Source organism: Artibeus jamaicensis, unplaced genomic scaffold (assembly GCF_021234435.1).
Source record: "Artibeus jamaicensis isolate MK-2021 breed Jamaican fruit bat unplaced genomic scaffold, CSHL_Jam_final contig_519, whole genome shotgun sequence".
NCBI classification, from domain to species: domain Eukaryota; kingdom Metazoa; phylum Chordata; class Mammalia; order Chiroptera; family Phyllostomidae; genus Artibeus; species Artibeus jamaicensis.
In genome coordinates this window covers 43,225,808-43,247,129 of record NW_026521871.1, presented here as the reverse complement: position 1 = coordinate 43,247,129, position 21,322 = coordinate 43,225,808, and the positions used below count along the sequence as shown (strand labels likewise).

The 21,322-nt window shown below is 37.6% G+C and overlaps 1 protein-coding gene and 1 long non-coding RNA gene across 2 annotated transcripts in view; one reads left to right on the top strand and one right to left on the bottom strand.

Moving 5' to 3' along the window:
* GADL1 (glutamate decarboxylase like 1) overlaps positions 1-21,322 on the top strand; it is a 162,960-nt gene that overhangs the window by 50,398 nt on the left and 91,240 nt on the right. Inside the window, exons 9-11 of the mRNA XM_053668954.1 lie at positions 1,381-1,497; positions 6,282-6,346; positions 6,639-6,720. Coding sequence (XP_053524929.1) covers positions 1,381-1,497; positions 6,282-6,346; positions 6,639-6,720 — 264 coding nt within the window. The remainder of the gene's footprint in view (positions 1-1,380; positions 1,498-6,281; positions 6,347-6,638; positions 6,721-21,322) is intronic.
* Positions 6,346-14,872, bottom strand: LOC128627999 (uncharacterized). The gene is made up of 4 exons (XR_008392304.1): positions 14,702-14,872; positions 13,202-13,256; positions 8,954-9,123; positions 6,346-6,425 (listed from the first exon to the last, which is right to left on the bottom strand). It is a non-coding gene; the product is annotated as an uncharacterized LOC128627999 (long non-coding RNA).

Here is a 21,322-nt window from a genome sequence, read left to right as displayed (position 1 = left end):
GGTCAGAGGACACAACCACTTACAGTAAATGGGACATACAGGTATTTTGTAAGAACAACTGCACTTCCAGATAAAACTGAGGGGAAAAAAATGACTCCATCCTAAATGGAGGTAAAAATGAATTTAATGGGCAGTAAATGTTCTTGTCACTTATTCCTTAGGTGCTCTAGAATCTTCAGCTTCCTGTTGCTTCCCTACCCCAACCCTCGCCACCACCAGCTTTGTCTGAAAATTTTCCCTCTGAGGCACTTCCAATCCCGCAAAACATCTCTGCTGGCAGGGGCGGGGCAGGGGCGGGGCATGGATCTATCAGAAACAGCCCCTCCGAATCTCCTCTATCTACTGTGTTTTAGGACTATAAGATGCACCAGACCATAAGATGCACCTGGGTTTTAGGGGAGAAAAATAGGGGAAAAAAGGTTGAAGCAAAAAATGTGGTAAAATATTTAAAAACCTGTGACCCCTCTCCAATGCTGTGCCTCCCCCCCACACACAGCAAGCCAGGTAAGCTACATTTGGACTATAAGATGCACCCCCCTTTTCCTCCAAAATTTGGGGTCAGTGTGTCTTATAGTCCAAAAAATATAGTAGTTGTCATGAATTGGCCCCATGTTGGGGCCAAGAGGCTGGCTAGCTTGACTGGAATTACCATTCCTGTCTGCACATGTCTTCCATGTCCCCTTTTCTCCATCTCCCTCTGGCACCTGTTCCCTCTGCAAGATGCAGCCATCAGCCTTATGAAGAATAATCATGGAAGGAGTCAGGCAGGCTCTCTCTACTAGCGCATCATAAAAATCTCTCTGTTGAGCACCTGGTTTGGAGGATGTATCCCAGTGAGATTGCCTTATGTCCTCTGATGCCAAATTTGTACCTGAGCACATTTTTTGTTTTATAACTGCACTTGCTTCACTGGGAGACAGACATACAGGCCTGCGTGTTTTGTCCCTGGAGCTGCTTGTCTTCCAAACACTCCTTTTCATGTTGGGGAAGGGTAACAGCCTTGGCACTCACTCTGCAGGCCCAGTGACTCTCCCCAAGAAGCTAGGAATCACACCGATGCCAGTTCACCGATAGAGATGAGTTTACTTTCTATTTGGGAAAACTAAGAGCAGAAAATACTATAGAAAGAAAAGGAGATGAAAATTATTGAGTTGGGAGCAAGGGCTAGTATTGTCATAATGTTTTCTTAGTTTCCCTAACCTATTTATAATATACAACCATAGAGTAGAAAAGTATAGAAACATTCACTGAATTAATGATTATCTCCAAAGAAACCAAATGAATGTCTGGATATAGTACAACCTTTATAAGTTACCGACCTATTACAGGACAAATTTAGAGGCGATGGTGACAGTTCTTATGTGTGGGTCCTTCTCACAGGGAGCAGCACCCTTTCTTGTCTGTGCCACCTCCGGTACAACTGTGCTGGGCGCGTTTGACCCTCTGGATGAAATAGCCGATGTCTGCGAGAAGCACGGCCTCTGGCTTCATGTGGATGTAAGTTCACCTGTAGGTACACGTCTGTTCAACCTGTGTGTACACATCTGTTCAACTTTCACCTGATCTAGCTGCCATTCACCTGTATGTACACATCTGTTCAACTTTCTGATCTTGTAATCCTCAGAGACTGGATGTGAAATCCCCAATGACTTTTATATAAATTTCTAATTAGGGGAAATAACAATGTCCTTTTGGTAAGGTATAAAGAAGAATATTCTAAGACGATATAAATTTTCAGGTTCCTAGATTGCATTTTATTTCCTCTCCTCTCATGCACCATTTTCCTTGGTCCCTTGAATCTACTGTCATTGAGGCAGCATGATGTGGGGGACACATTTGGACTACGGAGCCAAAAGACTTTGCTTTTTAGATTCAAGTTGGCCTGCTTTTCACTGTGACCTCAGCCCTTTGGGCTTTGGTTTCATTCGTAAAGAGAGAAATGGCTGACGTGGTCCATAAAGTATTTTCTAGCTTAAAAATCATATGACACCAACCAGGCAGAAAATGCAAAATGCTAAACTATGTAATTTCATGCTCTAATTAAAGCAGGTTTTATATAGATCTGTTATAGATAATTACCAGAGAAGGACGGCGATAACATATTTTTCACAATTTTTTAACGTAAAGAGTTGTTGTTTTTTTCTAATTAATTGTGTACATCCTGGGGTTGTTTATAATAATTTTTCCTTCATTAAAGGTAACTTTTAAAATTCTGTTTATCTAATGTTAAAAGGTTGAGCTCAGCCAGTTGTAAAAGCTTGTTGAGCATTTTGGTTTTCTTCTGTGTGTGTGTGACGTTGGGAGGTAATTAGTTTGATTCAACCCAGTAGAAGGGACAGCTGAACATGTTGATGGAACTTGAGGGGATCTTCCTTTGGTGAGTGAATGGCTCATAGCCTCCTTATCAGACAGAAAGGGAAGGACGATATTTTTGATTTGTGCAGTGGAAGGTTACTGAGCATTTGGAGAATATACATACAAATGATTTTATAGTTGACTTTATGCTTTCAAAGTAAAGCATCTAGGTATGATATGGAGAGTTTTTTTTTCTTTTTAGCAACTCCAGACTTTCATTAAAAGTATGCTAATGTATGGTAAAAGCAGCATTAATATAAATTCACCAGAGTTATAGGCTCTATTAGTACGCCAATGGCAATATTTCAGGGAGGTTATTTGTGACTTCTTTAAATGGAATTGTAATACTTGTATCTGTTTATATTTCAACTTATAACTTCCTGATTCTTATAAACTTAGAAACATAATAATACATTATGTCCTAGAAGAAAATATGAAGTGAGTTCTTCTATAACAGAGGAAATAAGGGGGAAAAATAAAATACATTAGCATTTATACTAGAAAATTCTACTCTCATAAGCAACATCAACTATGGATTATAGAGTTTATATAAAATAGTAGCTACAGCAGTTTCTGAATTGGAAATGATATTAAGAGATTTATGGGGCTTAGAGAGAATGATGATTTGTGAGTATGAATAACAACCTCTCTAGGTTTTATAAAAATCTCTAGTCAACCTCTAGGTTGAATTTTGGAAGGAAACACTCCTATAAGGAAAAATGTAAGCCACACAAATTATTCCCATAATGAATGCCTATAGTATTGGATTAAATTGGACAACAGTTTATCCGACCTATTAAAGAAATTAGCTCTAACATGGAGACAGTATTCATCTGCTCTTCAATATTGCAGGCATTGAATCTGTTGATAAAATTCCATATGGAAACATGTAGCTATTCTACCTTTTTATTCTAGGGACAGTTTATTAATTTTAAAGGTTAAAAATGAACATAATTGCCATAATTACTTTGACCTTTTGGAAATAGTCTAAGTAATATTTTAAAGATACTTTAAATTATTAAAAACTGGTATTTGCTTTTTTGAAAAAAATGTAATTCTGACTGCTTATTCCCCTGGGTTTACAAAAAAACAAAGTTGCCCTGCATATGAACCACAATTTATTAATTCTAAGACACACTTAAAATTTTTAATATGTCTGCAATTGGTATGCTGATATCATTTTTTTCTTTGTTAGTGGTCAAACATAGTGACTTCTACATTTGATGGTGTCTTAAATTTGGTTAATTGCAATGCATTTTTAACTACTGAATAAGGAAAACTCTAGTTTTGTTGACATTTTTTGCCTCCAGTTCCGTTATTCTTCTGTGAGAGCGCATTATTATTCTAGTGTCTGCCTCCAAACAGGATGTCAGGGCTGGTTCAGCTCTTCTCCCAAGCAGAGACTGTGGCTGCTGCGAAGCCTCCGCTCCCAGCAGAGTCTCCCAAAGTCTCTCACCTCCTTAGTCCTCACTCCCTAGTGTCAGAGTGGGAGTAAACCTTGCGTTTAAATTCATGGCCTGCACATGCTGCTGGATGTCATTTTTACCCCTGCCTCCACCTTCCTTTCAGGATTAGTTCTACCGTTCCTTTACTACCTAAGCAATTAAAGGGAAAAAAGTAAGTAAAATGGTAAATGTGGCGCCTAACATATATGATGGTCTTTACTGAGATGGAAAACCAAGCTCCTCCATCACTTAGGTGATTTGTTTGATGCTTTTGCAAATTTTGGCATCAGAATTTAGAAAGTGAAGAAAATAGAAGTAGGACATACATTGTTTTTCTCCTTTCAGCTTTTCTGAGGAATAAGTTTGTGGGTCAGCTGTTCCTAACCTGCCCAACTGTCCTGTAAACCAGTGAACTAAAGCCTTGAAAGAATGCATGTGATTTGAAAACTTCAATTCAGCTCACTAAGACTGGGGGAATATCATTTACTTTGGGTGGGGAGGTAGCAGAGGAAGCAGAAAGTAGTGCAGGAGACATGAAGGAGTGTGAGTATAGCATGTGAGGCAGGTGGAAAAAGTAAGAGAGCAAATGGGTGTGTCTGAATCTTATTGTCCCTCATTGTCACTGGTAGGTTCTTAATGAAGTTGGGGATGAAAGGCTTGAGAAAAGTAGGCAATTTAGTGGTTGGGGTGGGTAATAGAAGTAAGAGAACATTACATGTAAGTCACCTTAATGTTTGTGAAGGTCAAGATCTCAAAATCCAGAACTGGAGATCCTCAGTAAGCCAGGGTAAAGATTTCTGAGTTGCTGAAGGCAGTTGCTTCTGTATCTCAGCCTTAATTTGGACATAGTCCATTGGGAATGGCAGGGGGGGAGAGAGTGCAGCAGGAAGGGGACTTGACAGACAGCCCCAAGTCATTAACTCTGTAATTGAAAGTCTGTGGGATTTGCATGCACACTACCTTCAGTTCGCAAACCTTTGGAACCCCATGGGGTTGTTGGGGACTCTAGTCCATGGAAGCAGGGTTGGAACTAAGGAGACACAGTGAGGTTCCTGGGACTCAGACTGAAGAGGGATACACTCTGACCGCCCTGCAAGAGCTGAACTCTGGGAGTGTGTGCCTTCTTAAATTGTGCATCTTAGGCGACACACTCACTGTGGAGTTTCATCCCTGAATAAGAGAGCTGTTTTAAAGTGCGATTTAAGGCCATGCCTTATTATTCAGCAAAGGGCTCAGATTTTGTAGTACTCTGAGGATCATGGAGACATCTCATTTCTTTCACTTTCCACCTCAATGGTACACAGAATCTTACCACCTCTTTCTATGTGATATTAGGGGTTCCTTATCTTTTTAAATTCTACAGCCTAAAATAGGATAGCCTACATCCTAGGCAGTCTCTTAACTCGCCTCCTGCCTATAGTACTTTCATGACCCTCAATTAACCATACCGCACTGTACCATTCGGCCAACTGTTTACTTTCCCTAAGCGATGATGCTATTGTCAAAAAGACCTGGTTTTTATTACCTGTGAGACCTTGGAGAGCTTACCTGCAACTTCTGAACATTAGTTTTTTTCTATTAAAAAATCGAAGTGACAATAATTCCATTCTCAATGCAATGTTGTGCAGGGTAAATAGCCTTGGAGAGCATTCAGCAGCGCCTAGGACGGTCCCCTCATTTTTCCTCACTGTAGCCGCCCTTCACTGCCCTGCAGATTAAACTCAGAAGATTGCTCAGTTTCGAGAACCAGACTATCTTATTCCTCATATTGATTCTTCTTCCCTCCTTTCTAGACTTCCTGACTGTGGGGTTTCCTCTGTCTCCTTATTCTCCATTCCCTCTCCTCTGCTTGTATTTACCTCTCCAGTGAATAGCTCTGTTAAGTCCCAGGTTTTCTTTCCCTAATCTCACTCTTTTTTTGACTTGCAAATATATTTGAAAGTTATTTGGCTGAAAAGATCTAATTTTTCAGTAACAGGATCCATGTCCACCGTGCTAAAGCTAGGTGGCTATGAATTCCTATATTCCCTTTTATCCACATATTCAAGCACATGCCACATTGATTCTACAGAATGCCAGTCCTTAGCCCCTGACTCATGCAGCATCGGTACCTTGTGTATGGTAGAATCTTGGCATTGTAAGGATATTGTCTGTTTTAGATTATGAGATTTGAGACGGGATAGACTGTGTCTTTTAAACCTTTCGACCACATGCAACTCAACAGGTTAATATAGCAATTTCTTTGGGATGTGTGGATTTAAATCCTAAGGGTTAATGGGAGCTGTCTGTTGTGATGAGAGGCTCTGCTTGCCTGAGTGGAACCAGTGATCAAATTTTCCTGGGATACAAACTGGTTAACATCAGCTTGAAACAAAATAGCAAGGTAGAGTGAGGTGGTAGCTCAGGGTTTTCTAGGATGGTTGGCAGGTGCACAAATCACATAGGAATAACATTGTCTTGCTTACATAACTTTCTCAACAGGCTTCTTGGGGTGGCTCAGCTTTGATGTCCAGGAAGCACCGCAGGCTTCTGCATGGCATCCACAGGTAAATGTAGCTCCCCAGACGCATTGTCTCTCATTTAGGCATGGGGACCTTTTTGGACTTTGTCCACTTAAGTAACATTCTGAAAATGGACAAAAAAAAAAAAGCTTTACTTGAAGAAGAAAAAGAAGCCCAAACTCCAAAACTCCCTAGAGTACTCAAACGAGGAATCCCGTTGAGCACTACCTTGGGTGTGAGAACGGAGTGCGTGCTGCTGATGGTAGAATTTCTTTTCTCCAGTAGAAACTAATGGGTCCCCTCACTACTCTGTCCTTTGCCATGTTTTATACAACAGAGCTGATTCTGTGGCCTGGAACCCCCACAAGATGCTGATGGCAGGAATTCAGTGCTGCGCTCTCCTCGTGAAAGACAAATCTGTGAGTTTTTTCTTTTATGGCCTTTGGGCATTGGGAGGGTTTAAATTACAGGGCTCGCGGAAAATTTATTTTTGCTTATATTTTGGTGCTTTGGGCCAGATACAGGTGAAGGTCATTGGTAAATGTGGATGGCATCAAAAGGGAAGAAAAACAGGCTCAGATGAGAGAGCTAGTGCTCCTGCTCAGGTAGTTTTGTAGACTTGATCTAGGCATTATGTAATCTCATTACTGCAAAATGGTTTCTCTCACTGTCATTTGGATTATATTTTAAAAATCAGTTTTAAACACTGCCAAGATTTTTTTCTCCTTGATTAGGTCTGGGATTTAAGTTATCTTGAAACTTCTGCTCGCTAAGAAAGTGGAACAGATGTGTGTCATACATTAAATTGAATGCTTAATATGCGTAGCTGGGACTTAACAGCCCGATTATATGGGAAGATGTTAGTTCAGGGCTGATCATCAAACACTGATTTATTAGAGGCTCGTCTGTCTCAAGTGGTTGGTAATCAGCTTCGTGCAGAATATTGGGGAGAATGGAAAAGGAGTCTGAATTACTGGGAGATGAGTGGGAAAGGAGTCACTGAGCTGCTTCTTGGCTAGAGGTATAAAGCCTTGTTTTCCGTGGGTTAAATAAGGATCCTCGTGGGAAGGTGCCCAGGCTGGGAAGTGCCACTTCATTCTTAGAAATGCCTCCTCAAGATCTGTGTGCAGCATGTGGGTGATTTTTCTCAGCCATCTGTTTACATTTTTCCCTGAGGGGACTCCCTTTGCCAATGCTCAAGTCATTTTCTCTTTTTAAGGAATTTTATTTCAAATGAAAACCGTATTTAGAATTTGAAACCTAATGTTGCATGTGGAGATAGTTACACCTCCCTTTATAGAAAAAAAAGTTGTGGTACTGTATTTGTATGTCGGTGCCCTTTGTGTTTTGGGATGACCAGATAGAACAGCCATCAAAAACTAAGAACGGATTCTGCATCTGTAGATAGAGACACTGTTGGGAATAGGAAACTATCCCTTAATGTTTTATTAGGCTGGCTACCATCAACGGACTGTATTCCATTCCAATGTACTATTTTTCATTTAAGTTTTTAAGTGGTAGGGTGATAATGGCATGTTATAACTAAAAAGATAGTTTGAGATTATTGTATTATTTGTAAACAAAAGAACTTACTCAACTTGAAACATAGTTACATATTTAAGACATGATAGAGTTTGGGAGTAAACCCAGGTTTTCCTTGGGTCTTGTTATAAAGACAGAAATATCTCAAGCATCCTTTTATGTACCAGGCGTTTTCTATCAGCTTTCTCCCTAATGAGCTAATCTGAATGGCATTCTTATCTGTTGGTGTGCTGCTCTCCGGAGTGGAAAATTTAGACCAAAAAATTTAGGACTAATTTCTTAAATAATTTTCTAGCTCCTATGCATTTTTCTTTTTGAATGCTATTTGAGTGATTTAGCCAAGAATTGATTTACAGTTATGTGCTTGAAGCAATTTAAAATTTTCTGGATCATCTAGGACTAATAGCAGAGGTTAAAATTGTATTTTTTAAAAAAGAATTTATTCCTGGATCTCAATAAAAACAATTATGCCCATGTCTAGTCACCTGGCAAGAATTAAGAGGTTAGAAAAATTGCATTCATTGTGTAAAGAATCGAGCACTTTCAAAAGTTGCATTTTTTTTTTGGATGAAAGACTGTTTTCAAATTAACCGGAATGGAGAGTTAGAACCTGAGATAATGAGATATGACAATCAGCTTAAAAAGCTTTGTGTTGGCAGTTTTCTCTCTCCTTTGTACATGTTTTCTGCCTCTGTTGTCCTTTATATTCATGTATCCATTCATTCTACCAACACTAACTGATTTCCTGTATGGGCCGGGCACTGTGCTGATTCTGAGCTCATAAAGCAGACATGTCCCCCATAGTTGAAAGTGTGTACTCTCACAGAGGAGAGAGTGAACAAAATATGCCTATTTAATTCTTTAATTATTATTTTGGTAAGTACTCTGGAGAAGGTGTCAGACACTGTTGATTCTGTAGCCATTCCAAACTCTTTCCCTTCTGTCTCCCAAAACTCATCTCACCAGTGTCCCTTGTAGTCAAGAGTCACCATAGGACACTGACACGGCCAATATGATATAGGGGGAATGTGGTGGGGGCTTTTAAGAAAAGTGCTACATTTTGTGAGAGGTGATACACACAAGAGGAGAGTACCCTTCCTCCTCTCCTACCTTGATAGTGCTTGTGTCACAACTGTTAGAAATTCACCAGAGACAGAGATGGGTGGAGCTGGATGATCTGATCCAAATGCCTTGACTCGGAGCTGCAGGACGGGTGGGCTGAGTCCAAGCAGAACGAAGCAGCAGAGGGAGGCAAGAATGGGGCTTTTAGAAGAAAATGCCTGGAGTTGTGGGGGAATAAGGGAGGGGTCAGTTTCTTGTTCTTCTGGACTGTTGCCACAGGGTTTCAGGATGTGAGTCAGGGTAGTGGGTTAGGTAAAGGGCCAGGCCGTTTCCAGGTGCAGGAAGGTCAGTCTGATGGCCGGCCATTGTGGCCAATGTCAGATATCTATTGTGCAAGATGGGAGAAAGTTTCGATTAAGCCTGACCCTTTCAACAACATGATGCCTGAAGTTCTCTGACCTTGTAACCATAGACAGTGAATGACCCTGAATGAAAAGTGAGCATGCACAGAATGGCAGACTAGAAAGGGGAAAAGTCTTGGTCTTGGATAACAATTCTGCAATGTTGCATTAACTATGGAGGTGCCTATTTTCAGACTTTTTGTGATATGAGATAATTAAATGTCTTTATTGCTGAAACTACTTCCATAGGGTAATCTGTTACTTGCAGCCAAATACACTTTTATCTGATATGGAGATTAGCATGCTACTTTGAGAACACATAGTAGGAAGATCTGAAATGCCCCAAATGGAAAAAATAACATGCTCAAAGTCCAAAAGAGAAAGGTCCTTTTCAATTTTAGGTACTAAGAGAAGTCCATTGTTGTTGAAGCACAGGGGATGATGCTAAGACTGGCATGGGGGATAGGACGAAAAGATTAGGCAGTGGATAAAACATGCATGATCTTAGAAACCATTTTCATGATTTTAGACTTAATCTTCAAAACAATGGAACCTTTTTTAAAAGATTTAATTTATTCATTTTTAGAGAGAGGGTAAGGGAAGGAGAAAGAAAGGGAGAGAAATATTGATGTGTAGTTGCCTCTCACACCCTGGCCTGCAACACAGGCTTGTCCTCCAACTGGGAGTCAAACTGGCAACCCCTTGGTTTGCTGGCCCGCACTCAATCCAGCCAGGGCAAAACAATGGAAGTATTTTAAAACTAGGAAGTAATCTGAAAAGATGTTCATTTAAAACAATGAATTGGAAGGTGGTCAGGAGTGAATACAAGAATGAATAAAGGCTTGCAGTATCTAAGGAAGAATTGATAATGGAAGAATGGAATAATGTGGTGAAATTTAAGATATATTTTGGCTATCAATAAGACAGGGCTGAATTACCATTTGTGAGTGAGAGATGCGAAAGAAGCAAGTGTCATTGTTGGCTTTCTGATTAATGATATAGCAATGGAGTCTGTGTTTCTATTTAGGGAGATGGGAATTGCTAAAGGGTGAGAAGATCTGAAAGTGAGATATCTTGATTTTAGCACTGGCTCTGTTAAATTTGAGATTCCTGTGTGATATTCAAATGAAGATGTCATGTAAGCAGTTGACACATGGATCCAAAGTTAGAAAAATAGTTGTAGGCTGGAGGAGTATATTAGGGAATTATTGACATGTAGATGATCTTGGAGATCATAGGAGTGGGATAGATTGCCTTAGGAGGAACTTTGGAGTCAGAAAAGTGGAGGACATAGAACTTAGCCCTGAAGAGTATCAGAGGCTAAAGATTGGATAGAAGAAGAACTCACAGTGAAGAGTTGGAATGGCTAAGGAGGTAGTAGGAAGATCAGGGAAGAGAGATGCTAACACAGTTGAGAGAAGAGTATTATGAGCATGAATGCCTGTTATCCTTTGTGGCAAAGCCTAAATGTTCTTTCTTAAGGGTTCCCAGGCTCCCCAAGGTAAACTGGAATCTCCCCATTATTTGTTCTCTGACCCTGTTCCCTTCCTCTGAAGTAGTCACCATGATTTTTAATTATGACTTCTCATGTACCAATTTTCCCTCCCTCTAGAATGTAAGCTGATGAGGGTATGATATTCATCACTGTATTTACTGCGTTTTTATTGAACAAGGAACAAATAAAAATTTGTTGAAAAACTTCATGAGTAAATAAATCAGTAGTCCTCAGAAATAACTGCCTTCATGCCAGCAGTAACTAAGAGTTTCCCATTTCTCCCCTACCCCAAATTATTCCTTTTGAGAGCTCTGATTAAACAATGATTAAAATTACGTTTGATGAGCTTTATTGCCTAGGCCCTTACACAGGCTTGAGCATGTCCCCAGCAGTAACTGATGAACAGTGATTTTAATTTGGATTTACTTCTCCAGTTAATGGAAGAGGATGACTCCAGTTAAAGAAAGCAAATTACTTAGTAAATATGCTCCTGTTAAGGGAAAAACTAATTCCCTAATTTGTATCCACAAAGCCCTAACATTCACAGTGCTGCTTTCTTGACTGACTAGCTGGTGGTGTTCTGCATTTTTAATTTCCCATGTTAGTAAAGAAGACTGCTTTAGAAACAAAGCAAAACTGTTGCTCTTGAAATGTATTATCACTAACCCTCTTTGCATCATAGAGATAAAAAGCAAATCAGGGATTTAAAAAAATTTTGATTATAAATATGTTGAGTTCAGATGTAGATATTGAATTGACATGGCTGTTTTGGGTCTGTGACAACTTTGATGCTTTGATCTAAAATAAAAGGCAATATATTCTTAGGATGAGTTGCATGGGTATAGGGAAATCTCAATATTGGCATTTTGATTTTTAGAGTTTATTAGAAAGACTTTTAGTTTCAGGAAACCTAGCAGATATATGAGAACATGAACCCTGCTAATCAGATGACTTTTTGAGTATGGATTATTCCTCTCCATTTGTACCAACCATTATCGTCCAATATTAATCCACAAGGACTTCTTGTTTAGCCTATCTATTGTTGCAGAACTTGTCCAGCAGAGTCCGCCTGTTGTGGTTGATGATGAGAATGATGCACAGGTGACAACAGTCCTGTGTGGAAAAAGGGAACAGGCACGACTAGGGGAGAGTGCCTATGGTGCCTCAGCCACTCCCTCAAGAGAGGAGCGCCCCGACCCTTGCCTAGACAGGCTTTTATTGTTTTCCTTGAGTCTTACATCAAAGAAGGATTTATTATCTATCACACAGAGCATTATTATCTACATTCTAGGTACAATCAAGGAAATAAAAATAGCATGCAGAGGGGGTTGGTAATGAGCTCATTAGCTCTGTCCTTGGGAGAGCTCACACAGGCTTTGGAAGTCACCTTGAGGATAGACAATACACATTTGTTGCTTTAGACCAGGGCGAGGGAGTTTTAGCAAGAGCAAGCCATGACAGTCTGTAAGTATTTTCTGGGCCTGATTCCCACGGGAAAACTCAGTTTGAAGGTCTGGCTCCTGCCCACCACTTCGCTTCTGTAGGTTTTCCATACAGAGCTGAGTCACATTTGCCAGGCCAAGACAAACCGGTCCCCTACAATCTATCAGCTACAGACTATTTAATGGAATTTTTAATAAAAAGAGACTGTTGATACTATGAATTTTTAAAATTATGTCCATTTTTATAGGTTTATTTCAGATGTAATGCATGTTTATTATAGGCAAATCAGAAAATTTAGATATGGAGAAAGATCAAGAAAGGGAGATATAGAATACATAACTGAAAAAAGCCTTCAACATATTTTCATATATATATATATATATGTATACATATATACATATATATATAATGTAAGTATATCCATATGTACACATATCTAATCCAAAGAAAACTGGTAACATATTTTGCTTTTGACATGCTTTTCCTGTTGAACAAAACTGAGCACTGTTCCACGTCAATGTTCATTGTATACATTTTTAATACCTACATAGTAGTCTATAATTTTGATATACTATAATTAACTTGACCACCCCAATTAGATTGTTTTAATTTTTGGCTATTATGGATTCAACTGGTATCTTTGAGGCTGAGTGTGTACATTCTTTATTATTTCCTTGGAATAAATTCCTGGAAGTAGGAGAGCTCTGATCATCTTTCACAATACTATTTTTATATTTGTTTTCTAATTTTCCTTCTAGAAACTTTGTGTAACTTTTTCTTCTAGAAAGTTGCATAACTTTTTACCTAACAGAGTATGAATGTATGTGTGTGTGTTACAGGGTCCCCTTTGATATCACAGGGATATTTAGCTCTGTTAATTTAGTCATTTGCACACCCACACTTACAGACACACTTGTAAATACTTTTCTTCTACTTTTATCTATTGACATATTTTACCTCCTTCTCAGGGATCTTCTTTGAATAGAGGTATTGACACGCAATTCTGGGCTACCTAGGTTTCAAATAATAAGATGGAAAAAAAGAGTTAAGCTTGCGATTCTTTTTCTTTCATCTTCATTCTAGAGAAAGCTAGGAATGTAGTCCCCAGTTTTTCTTTAGGAGAAGGAGCAGCAGGAAGTAGAAGAGTAGGAAATTCACTCAATACTATTGAATTGAATACGGTGCAGTCAGGCACTGCAGTGCAGAGAAAAGAAGAGAAAGGAGACCAATGCCATTTTTCAATGTGGTCCCCCAGTAGAAGGCAGAGAAATTTCACTGCAATACCCACCTGAAAAAAATGTGCTCTCAACCCATTTAAAGTTCTATTCAGGATGATAATTGATATTGCAAATGACCACTATTAATGCCATTTAAAAATGTGCAAGAAAAGATTTATCCCAGAACTATAATAAACTGTCTCTACTTTTGTGTGGATTTCTTTTTCTAGCTCTGTTTTTCCTCGTGGAATTCCTATAGAAATGCCATTATTTGGTTTGAAAGTACTAAACAATCTTGTCATCAAAATGTTTTTTTTTTTCATGCTGGAGAATACTCATGATCTCATAAATTTCTTTGAATGACAGCTTCTTAACTAATGTAGCAAAAAAAAAAAAAAAGGAAGGAGATACATGTTTAAAACTGATTAGGAAGAAGAAACATTTGACTTGTAGATGGGGCATTACTCTCTTGTGCTTGATAACTAACTGCTTTGGCTGAGAAAAGTTTCCTTAGACTTTTCAATAACGTTGAGACATCCATAAGACTGGCAGACCTGGTCAAGTTCATGGTTAGCAAATAGACCTTTCCTTTTTTTAATTCCTGTTTTTAAATTGTAATAAACAAAAGCTAATTTTATTTTCACAAGGCTGTTGGAAATTTGTGCATACACACATTTATATGCATGCATCCCATTAAATAAAACCTCACATGGTGTTTTCAGCAATAATGAATATTCCTGTTATTTCCTCCAGCATGAGGTAAAGAGATACAATAATTACTGTTTGAGTGGTACATGTTTGAAATCTGTTATGTTTTTTTCCACTAAACGAAATAAAGTTAGAGTTTAGGGTTTAGTTGCTGTTACTGAAATTGTGATTAATTTTAGCAAGGGGGTTTATACTTTGTTTCAGATCCATGCCCATATTAAATCCTTTGTGAACTATCGCACCAAGGGGTGTGTTATTGCATAATTATTATTATATTCCTTGATTTCAATAAATAGTCATCATTTGTCGCAAACAGGCACAAGTTCCAATGCAGGACCTATTCCGTGGCTCTCAATCATCTGTATAGTAGATTCTGTGCTAGCGAAGGGCAGAGGGGACTTACTCATTGCTGTAGACCACCTGTTTAGTATAAAGCCTGACACTTGAGTAATGCTCCATAAAAATATTTCCTGAAATGACCTTTGCGTCTTTTTCCAAAACATCCAATTTTAATGTATTTTAAATTTGTTACCTGCAGTATGAAGTAGCAGTTTCATTATAATTGCAAGCAGATGTCTTTCAAGTCTCAAAAAGATCTCTTCTCACTAGTAGGTGAAGCATTTGTTTTTGACTGGTGTAGGAATTATTTGTTTTATCCATATGGCTTGATATATCCATTGCCTCCTCACATCTCCCATTTCACTTTGGCTCTTTTAAAAAAAGCCTTTACTCTACACTGTGCCAACATTTGGCCTTTTATCTTCATGCCTCAGAGACCAATAATAAATCAGTGACTCATACTTTCCTTTCTCAGAGACCATATTGTCTTTCCCCTAGGGAGTTATTTTTGTTTTAGTGTCTGATGATGCTGGTCTTTATTGGAGACTGGACAAGCGGAAGAAATACTTGCTTTTCTAAGGTTCCCTGGGTCCTCTCTTGACCCCTTCTAATAAACAGAATGACATAAACAATGTGCCAGGTTGCTAGCTGTGGCTGCTTGTAATGTCGGATGCAGCATCTTGGCCATCCATTTCCCAATTTCATCCCTGAGTGCCTTCAGACCTCTGGGTGGCTGCCACCTGGTCCTACCGATTAAGGTACATTCATTTAATCAGTTTGACTTAGATGAGTTGGGGTATTGCCCAGAATTAGATTTAATATCTTCTTCTTCTCTATTTCTGGAGAACCCTAAGAGTGTGTGAATCTCTCTGATACTCGTTTCTTTCCAGTTTTTAACTTATTTTTATTGTTTATGCTATTACAGTGGTTCCCACTTTTTCTGCCTTTCCCGTCTCCACCCCGCCGCCCCTCCCCCGTTCCTAAGTCAGTCCCCGTGTTGTTGTCTGTGTCCATGGGTTGTGCACAAATGTTCTCTGGTTAATCCCTCCACCATCTTTCATCTTGTCTCCCCCCTCCCACACCTCATACACGCACACCTTTCTGGGAGCTGTCGGTCTGTTCAAGGTATCTAAGCTTCTGTTACTATTTTGTTCACTGGTTTATTCTTGCAGGTGAAAAATTCATTCTTCATAGCAGCCATCCCATTTCACTGTGGAGCCCCAAGCTGTGCTTCCCTGCCAGTCATCACAGAACACTTCCGATTTTCTAAGAAATGACCAAAAAGCAAGAATGAAACTCCATCTTTGTGTCCTTTTGTCAACTCCAATTTGATAAAAATTAGCTATTGAAAAATATCCCAGAAAGAGGATTCTGTTTACAGAGTGAATATTTTCTCACCTATCTTGCAACAAAACGAATTAGGGTCTCAAAATAATAGGAAAATTATGTAAGTTAAAATCTAAAAAGATGAGAAACATGAGGGTAAGCCTATAAAAGGAAGCCTGGGAAAAAGCCATGCCATAATGAGCATGCTATACCCATCCCAATGGGTAGGCCAAATTTTGGTTTTAGCATTTTTAAGGCATTCTAAGCATCCCTCTTTTTGTTTCTTTTGCCTCTTATTTTATTATTATCTTGCTGCAACAAGGCTTTCTCTTCCATTTCTGCTTTCAGTTATGATGCTTGGGAGCCTTTTGACTTCTTGGAATAAACATTGCGTTTGTTTCCCTTTGCACAATTCTAGTTGTCATATTTGTCATTTTCCAAGAAAGATATCTAAAAACATACCTGACACTCGTAATTACACTTTCTAGCGTTGTTGTTTCGAGGCCAAAATGTTTCAGGGAGTCAGATTTTTTTAGGTTTTCCTTCCCCGGTAATTCACAGGGTCAATACCAGTCTATGTGAATAAGAGAAGTATTCCAATTTTGCAGATAACTCAGAGGTGGTAAATATGCATTTATTTTATATAGACTTTTCATAATTGTACCTACGCCCTAATTTGTACAGAAATTGTTACTGGCATACAATAATTATTTTTGGACTAAGTGAAAAGTAGAAAACTAAAATAGTCACCATCTTTTTGATATGGAAGGTGCATAGGTCTCCTTCAGCAAACACATGTACATTTACATTCATACCTGCCATAGGCCCTGAGAATGCTAATGGTAAATCGTAATCTAGGGAGTTTTATTAATTGCAGAAGAAATTCGGTCTCTACTCTGGTAGTTTATTCTGAGAACTATTTGGGAGTTTGCAAGAGGTTGGTCTTTTTTTCAATTAATTATTATAAAATATAAGAAAAAATATAAAATACATATAAAATGTAAATGAAAACTTTAATTTATGATCACAGTAGGAATAATCAGGTAATTCCACTCAGATTAAAACAAAGAACAAGAAACCAGAAATTCCTCATGTATTCCTTCCTGTTACTGACTTTCTTGCTTTTCTTTTTAGTTTTGCTTTGCAGTTATGTATCCTCAAATAATACAGTTTACTTTTGCCCATTTGAAATTTGTGTGAATAGAATCATACAAATGATTCTATTTGTATGATTCCATTTGTTTTCCATTTGGCTTGGTTCTTGTGGCTCCAATTTACCTTCTGTCCCTAAGATTAATTTAGGTTGTGAAACAATCTGATGAGTGTACATTTCCACTCTTTTATGCTATTCCATGTAAGTGTGTCACAGTTGGTTTATCCATGTTATGTTGATGGGCTTTTCCAATTTTTTGCTTTTACAAAAACTTTCTGTATGTCTGTGCACATGTCTTTATTGCTCGCTATACCCCTGAGGTTTCATCTAGTATAAATTTCCTTCTTCTTGAAGACCATACTTAGCAATTTCATAATGAGTGAAAAGGTAGCCTATGCTCTTGAACTTTGCTTCTTTAAAAATGTCTTAATTTTATCTGAAGCTAGAATTCTGTCAGTAATTTTCTTTCAGAACTTTTATAATTTTGGGGGGCAGGCATGCTAGAGTTGTGTTAGAAAGTTAGCTATTTAGCTCTCACTCCTTTGACGGTCAAATGACTTACTTATCTGACTTCTTTTAAGATTCTCAGACTTGCCTTAATTTTCTGCTATTTATCTGTAGTGTTTTAAATATGGGTTTTGTTTAATTTATCTTGTCTTCACTTCATTGGGCTTCTTGAGTCTGTGGATTGATAATGTTTCATAAGTTTTAAAAACTATTATTTAATTATTGACTCTGCCTCCTTTATCTCTCTGCAGCATCCCAATTAAATGTATATCAGAACTTCTCATTGTTTTTTCTCTCTCTTACTCTTTTTGTATGTTTCATAATTTTGTCTTTCCATGCTTCATTGTGAATACTTTTTATGACTTATCTTAAAATTCACTTATTCTTTCATTAGCTATACTAACCTGCTGTTAATACCCTCTCTTTTATTCTTACTGTATTGTGTCTGTCCAGTTTTACAATGTCTAAGTCTTATATATATATATATATATATATATATATATATATATATATATATACATATATGTCTTTAAGCTCTTGTTGACATTTTTAAGATCATCTTTTATCTCTATAAATATTCTAAAGATAGATTTATAATCTGCCTATGCTAACTCTAAGACGTAGATTTCCTCTGGTACTATTCCTGTTATTTTTGTCTGTGATTTATGGCTCTCATATTGGCTAGCCTTATTATTTTAATGGCTTACTGAACATTTAATTTATCTTTCTTCATAGAGGGTTTTGTTTTCATTCTTCTGGACATCTGGGTGAATTAGAAGTCCAGGGCCAATACTCAAAATTTTTCTGGATCTCCAGAATACAACCTTTACATCTATCTAAGGGTGGGCACCTCGGGGTCCTAAACAAGAGAAAGCATTACTTTACTGCCCTTGCTAACACTGAATGCCTTCGAACTCTGTTTCCTGAAGCCATTGGAATGCCTGCTGGGGAGCAGACATAATGGTGATATACCACGTTTCTGCACAGAGTGGTCACCATCTCTGCTCCCTCACCTCTCACCATCTGGCTCTTTTATTAGCTGTCCTCCCTCAGTCTGAAAATTTTCCTGGAGTAGAAACATCCCTGGCTTAACTCCTTGAGCTCCATTCTTCTTCTGTGGCTGCCAGTGGTTTATTTCTCTCTTGTGCGGGTCTACTATGCTTTTCATTACGTGCATTGTATGTGTTGTTACAATGGTTTTTGTTGTCTCCAACAGGACCACTTCCAGTTCATCTTGTGCTTCATGACTAGAATTGATATGTGCCCAGTTTTGGCTTTTTAATAATCTGCTGTGTTCAGTGCTGCCAATAGGGGTAAGCATGTGTTAAATTATTCATCTCTCATTCAACCTGCAGATATGTCCAACCTCCTGTGCATTAGATGAGTAAGATATGACCTCTACCCTATATGAATTTAAAGGCTAGTAGGAGAAGTAGCATTCAAGCAAATAATTGAATATAGTTTTAGTATAATTATGGAAGAAAGTAAAAAAACAAGTGTTCAAGGAATGTGGATCAGATGAGAAAACAATTGTGCTGAAGAAGGTGGTCTAGAAAACTTAGTTATAGAAGAGTTGACTATTAAAATCTCAGTTATCAGTATTTTTATTTTTAAAGCAATATATGACCACAATAGCATAGAGTGGAGCATAATGAGGAATATAAAAGTTCCTTATAATCCACTAACCACATTATTTAAAAATTTCTTGGGAGATGCATATTAATTTAATACTATGTATATGCTAATGTATATATTAGTGTATGTTTTTCTTCTATAGCCAGTATTTTCCTTTTTTATTCAGTCCTACTCCTTATTTTAATCTAAGAAACAGAAGCACTTGGGTTTAAAGAATTTTTTTAAAATATTCATTTCTTTAATGATGGTCACCATTATTATGGAAGCAGTTAATCTGGCATCTTGAGTCCAGTTCAGAAGTGTGCATTCATGAAGTTACATTTTTGTTTTAAGAAGTCCTTTCTTATGTTAAAAAGGCACAATACCTCTTCCCCCATTCCATCCAGATGCCTCTTATAATCGTAACTGTTCAGGTCATCAGTGACTTCATTGGAAAGATGGGAAGCTAAACCTGCTAATGTCGCCATTTTCATTTGGGAGATAGTAGTATTCAGAAATCTCATTCAGCCATGGTTCTATTATTCTGTTGACAACTTTTTGTGACACACAATACCTATTTAACTATAGAAAAAAATATTCAAACAAAATCAGACTTTCATATGTTATCCCATTTGATGCACTGGACAAGGTTCAATATTGCACAAAGCTGACACATGAATGAGGGACAGCGGGAGACTGTTTAAGGTAAAAACACATTTTTTAAAACATTGAATTATTCCTTGAGCCTTATTTCCCCTACTATCCTTTGAGTTCATTTAGGACAGGCATCATGTCTTACTTATCTAATGTATAAGAGGTTTGACACATGTGCAGGTCGAATGAAAGGTGGATAAATTAACACATGCTTTCCCCCACGGGCAGCACTGAGCACAGCAGATTATTAAAAAGCCAAAACTGGGCACATATCAATTCTAGTCATGAAGCACGAGATGAACTGGAAGTGGTCCTGCTGGAGACAACAAAAACCATTGTAACAACACATACAATGCACGTAATGAAAAGCATAGTAGACCCGCACAAGAGAGAAATGAACCACTGGGAGGTACAGACAAGGGATCATTACATTGCGGTAATTATTATAGTTTCAAAATATCAAGTCTTCATTCCCTCTTTTTAACAAAATCATTTATTTTCATTTGCATATTATTCCAAATGAATTATGGAAAGTTTTTTTAAAAGGCAGAAACATCCTACTGAGCTTTTCTGAGGGTTCTATTAAACCTATGAGTTAGTTTGAGAAAATGTATTGTCTTAGTATTATTATATCAGCCTTCCCAGCTGGGAACATGGCATACCTCTCTATTTATTCATATATCTTTTATTTCCCATAAATGTTCTTTTAAACCGTTTATTATGAAAAATCTCAAGCATCTGCAAGAGCAGAGATGAAGTCCTGTGCACCCGTGGCAGGCCTTTAATAAGAATCAATTCATGTGTAATGTGCTTTCACATCTGTCCTTTCCTACTCTTCCCCGTGTACTTTGTTAAAAAGTCATAGGCATGGTATTATTTTACCTGTAAATATTTCAGTTCCATAGACTTGGGATGTTTTTCTCATAGAGAGTCTACGTGTGTTTTGCTGGGGTTATTTATAAAATGTTATGTGTGTTAATATCAACTATGTATAGAGTCTTTTGTAATCCTCTAACTGCAAATTCTGGTATAGAGAACAATTGTAAAATATGTATACCCAACTATTTTACTGGATTTCTTATAAATTCTGAAAGATTTAAAGTTATTCTCTTGTATTTTCTAAATATATAATTATATCCATATATAACTGTAATTTTGTTTTCTTCCTAATATCTCAGCTTCACATCATTTTCAAATATAATGTCCTGATAGAATTTCTAAAAATATACTCAGTAATAATAGTAAATAGAAGGCATTTCTTTCTTTTTTTGTGAGTTTATTAAAGTTGCCTTATGATATGTATTCTTTATAAATCCTCTTGAGAAATTATCTAGGAATGAGTATTGAATTTTACCATATTTCTTTTTATTATTTAATAAGGTAGCTCTATTATTTGACTTTTTGAATGAAATTATATGTATTAATAGATTTTCTGCATTACTGATTAACCTGATTTCATTGTAGTAAGTCGCTTTAATGTATTGTTGGATTTGTATATTTCAATTTTTTTCTCTATATACATGTGATTGAGCTACTTTGTGTCTGTGAGCACATTTGTGT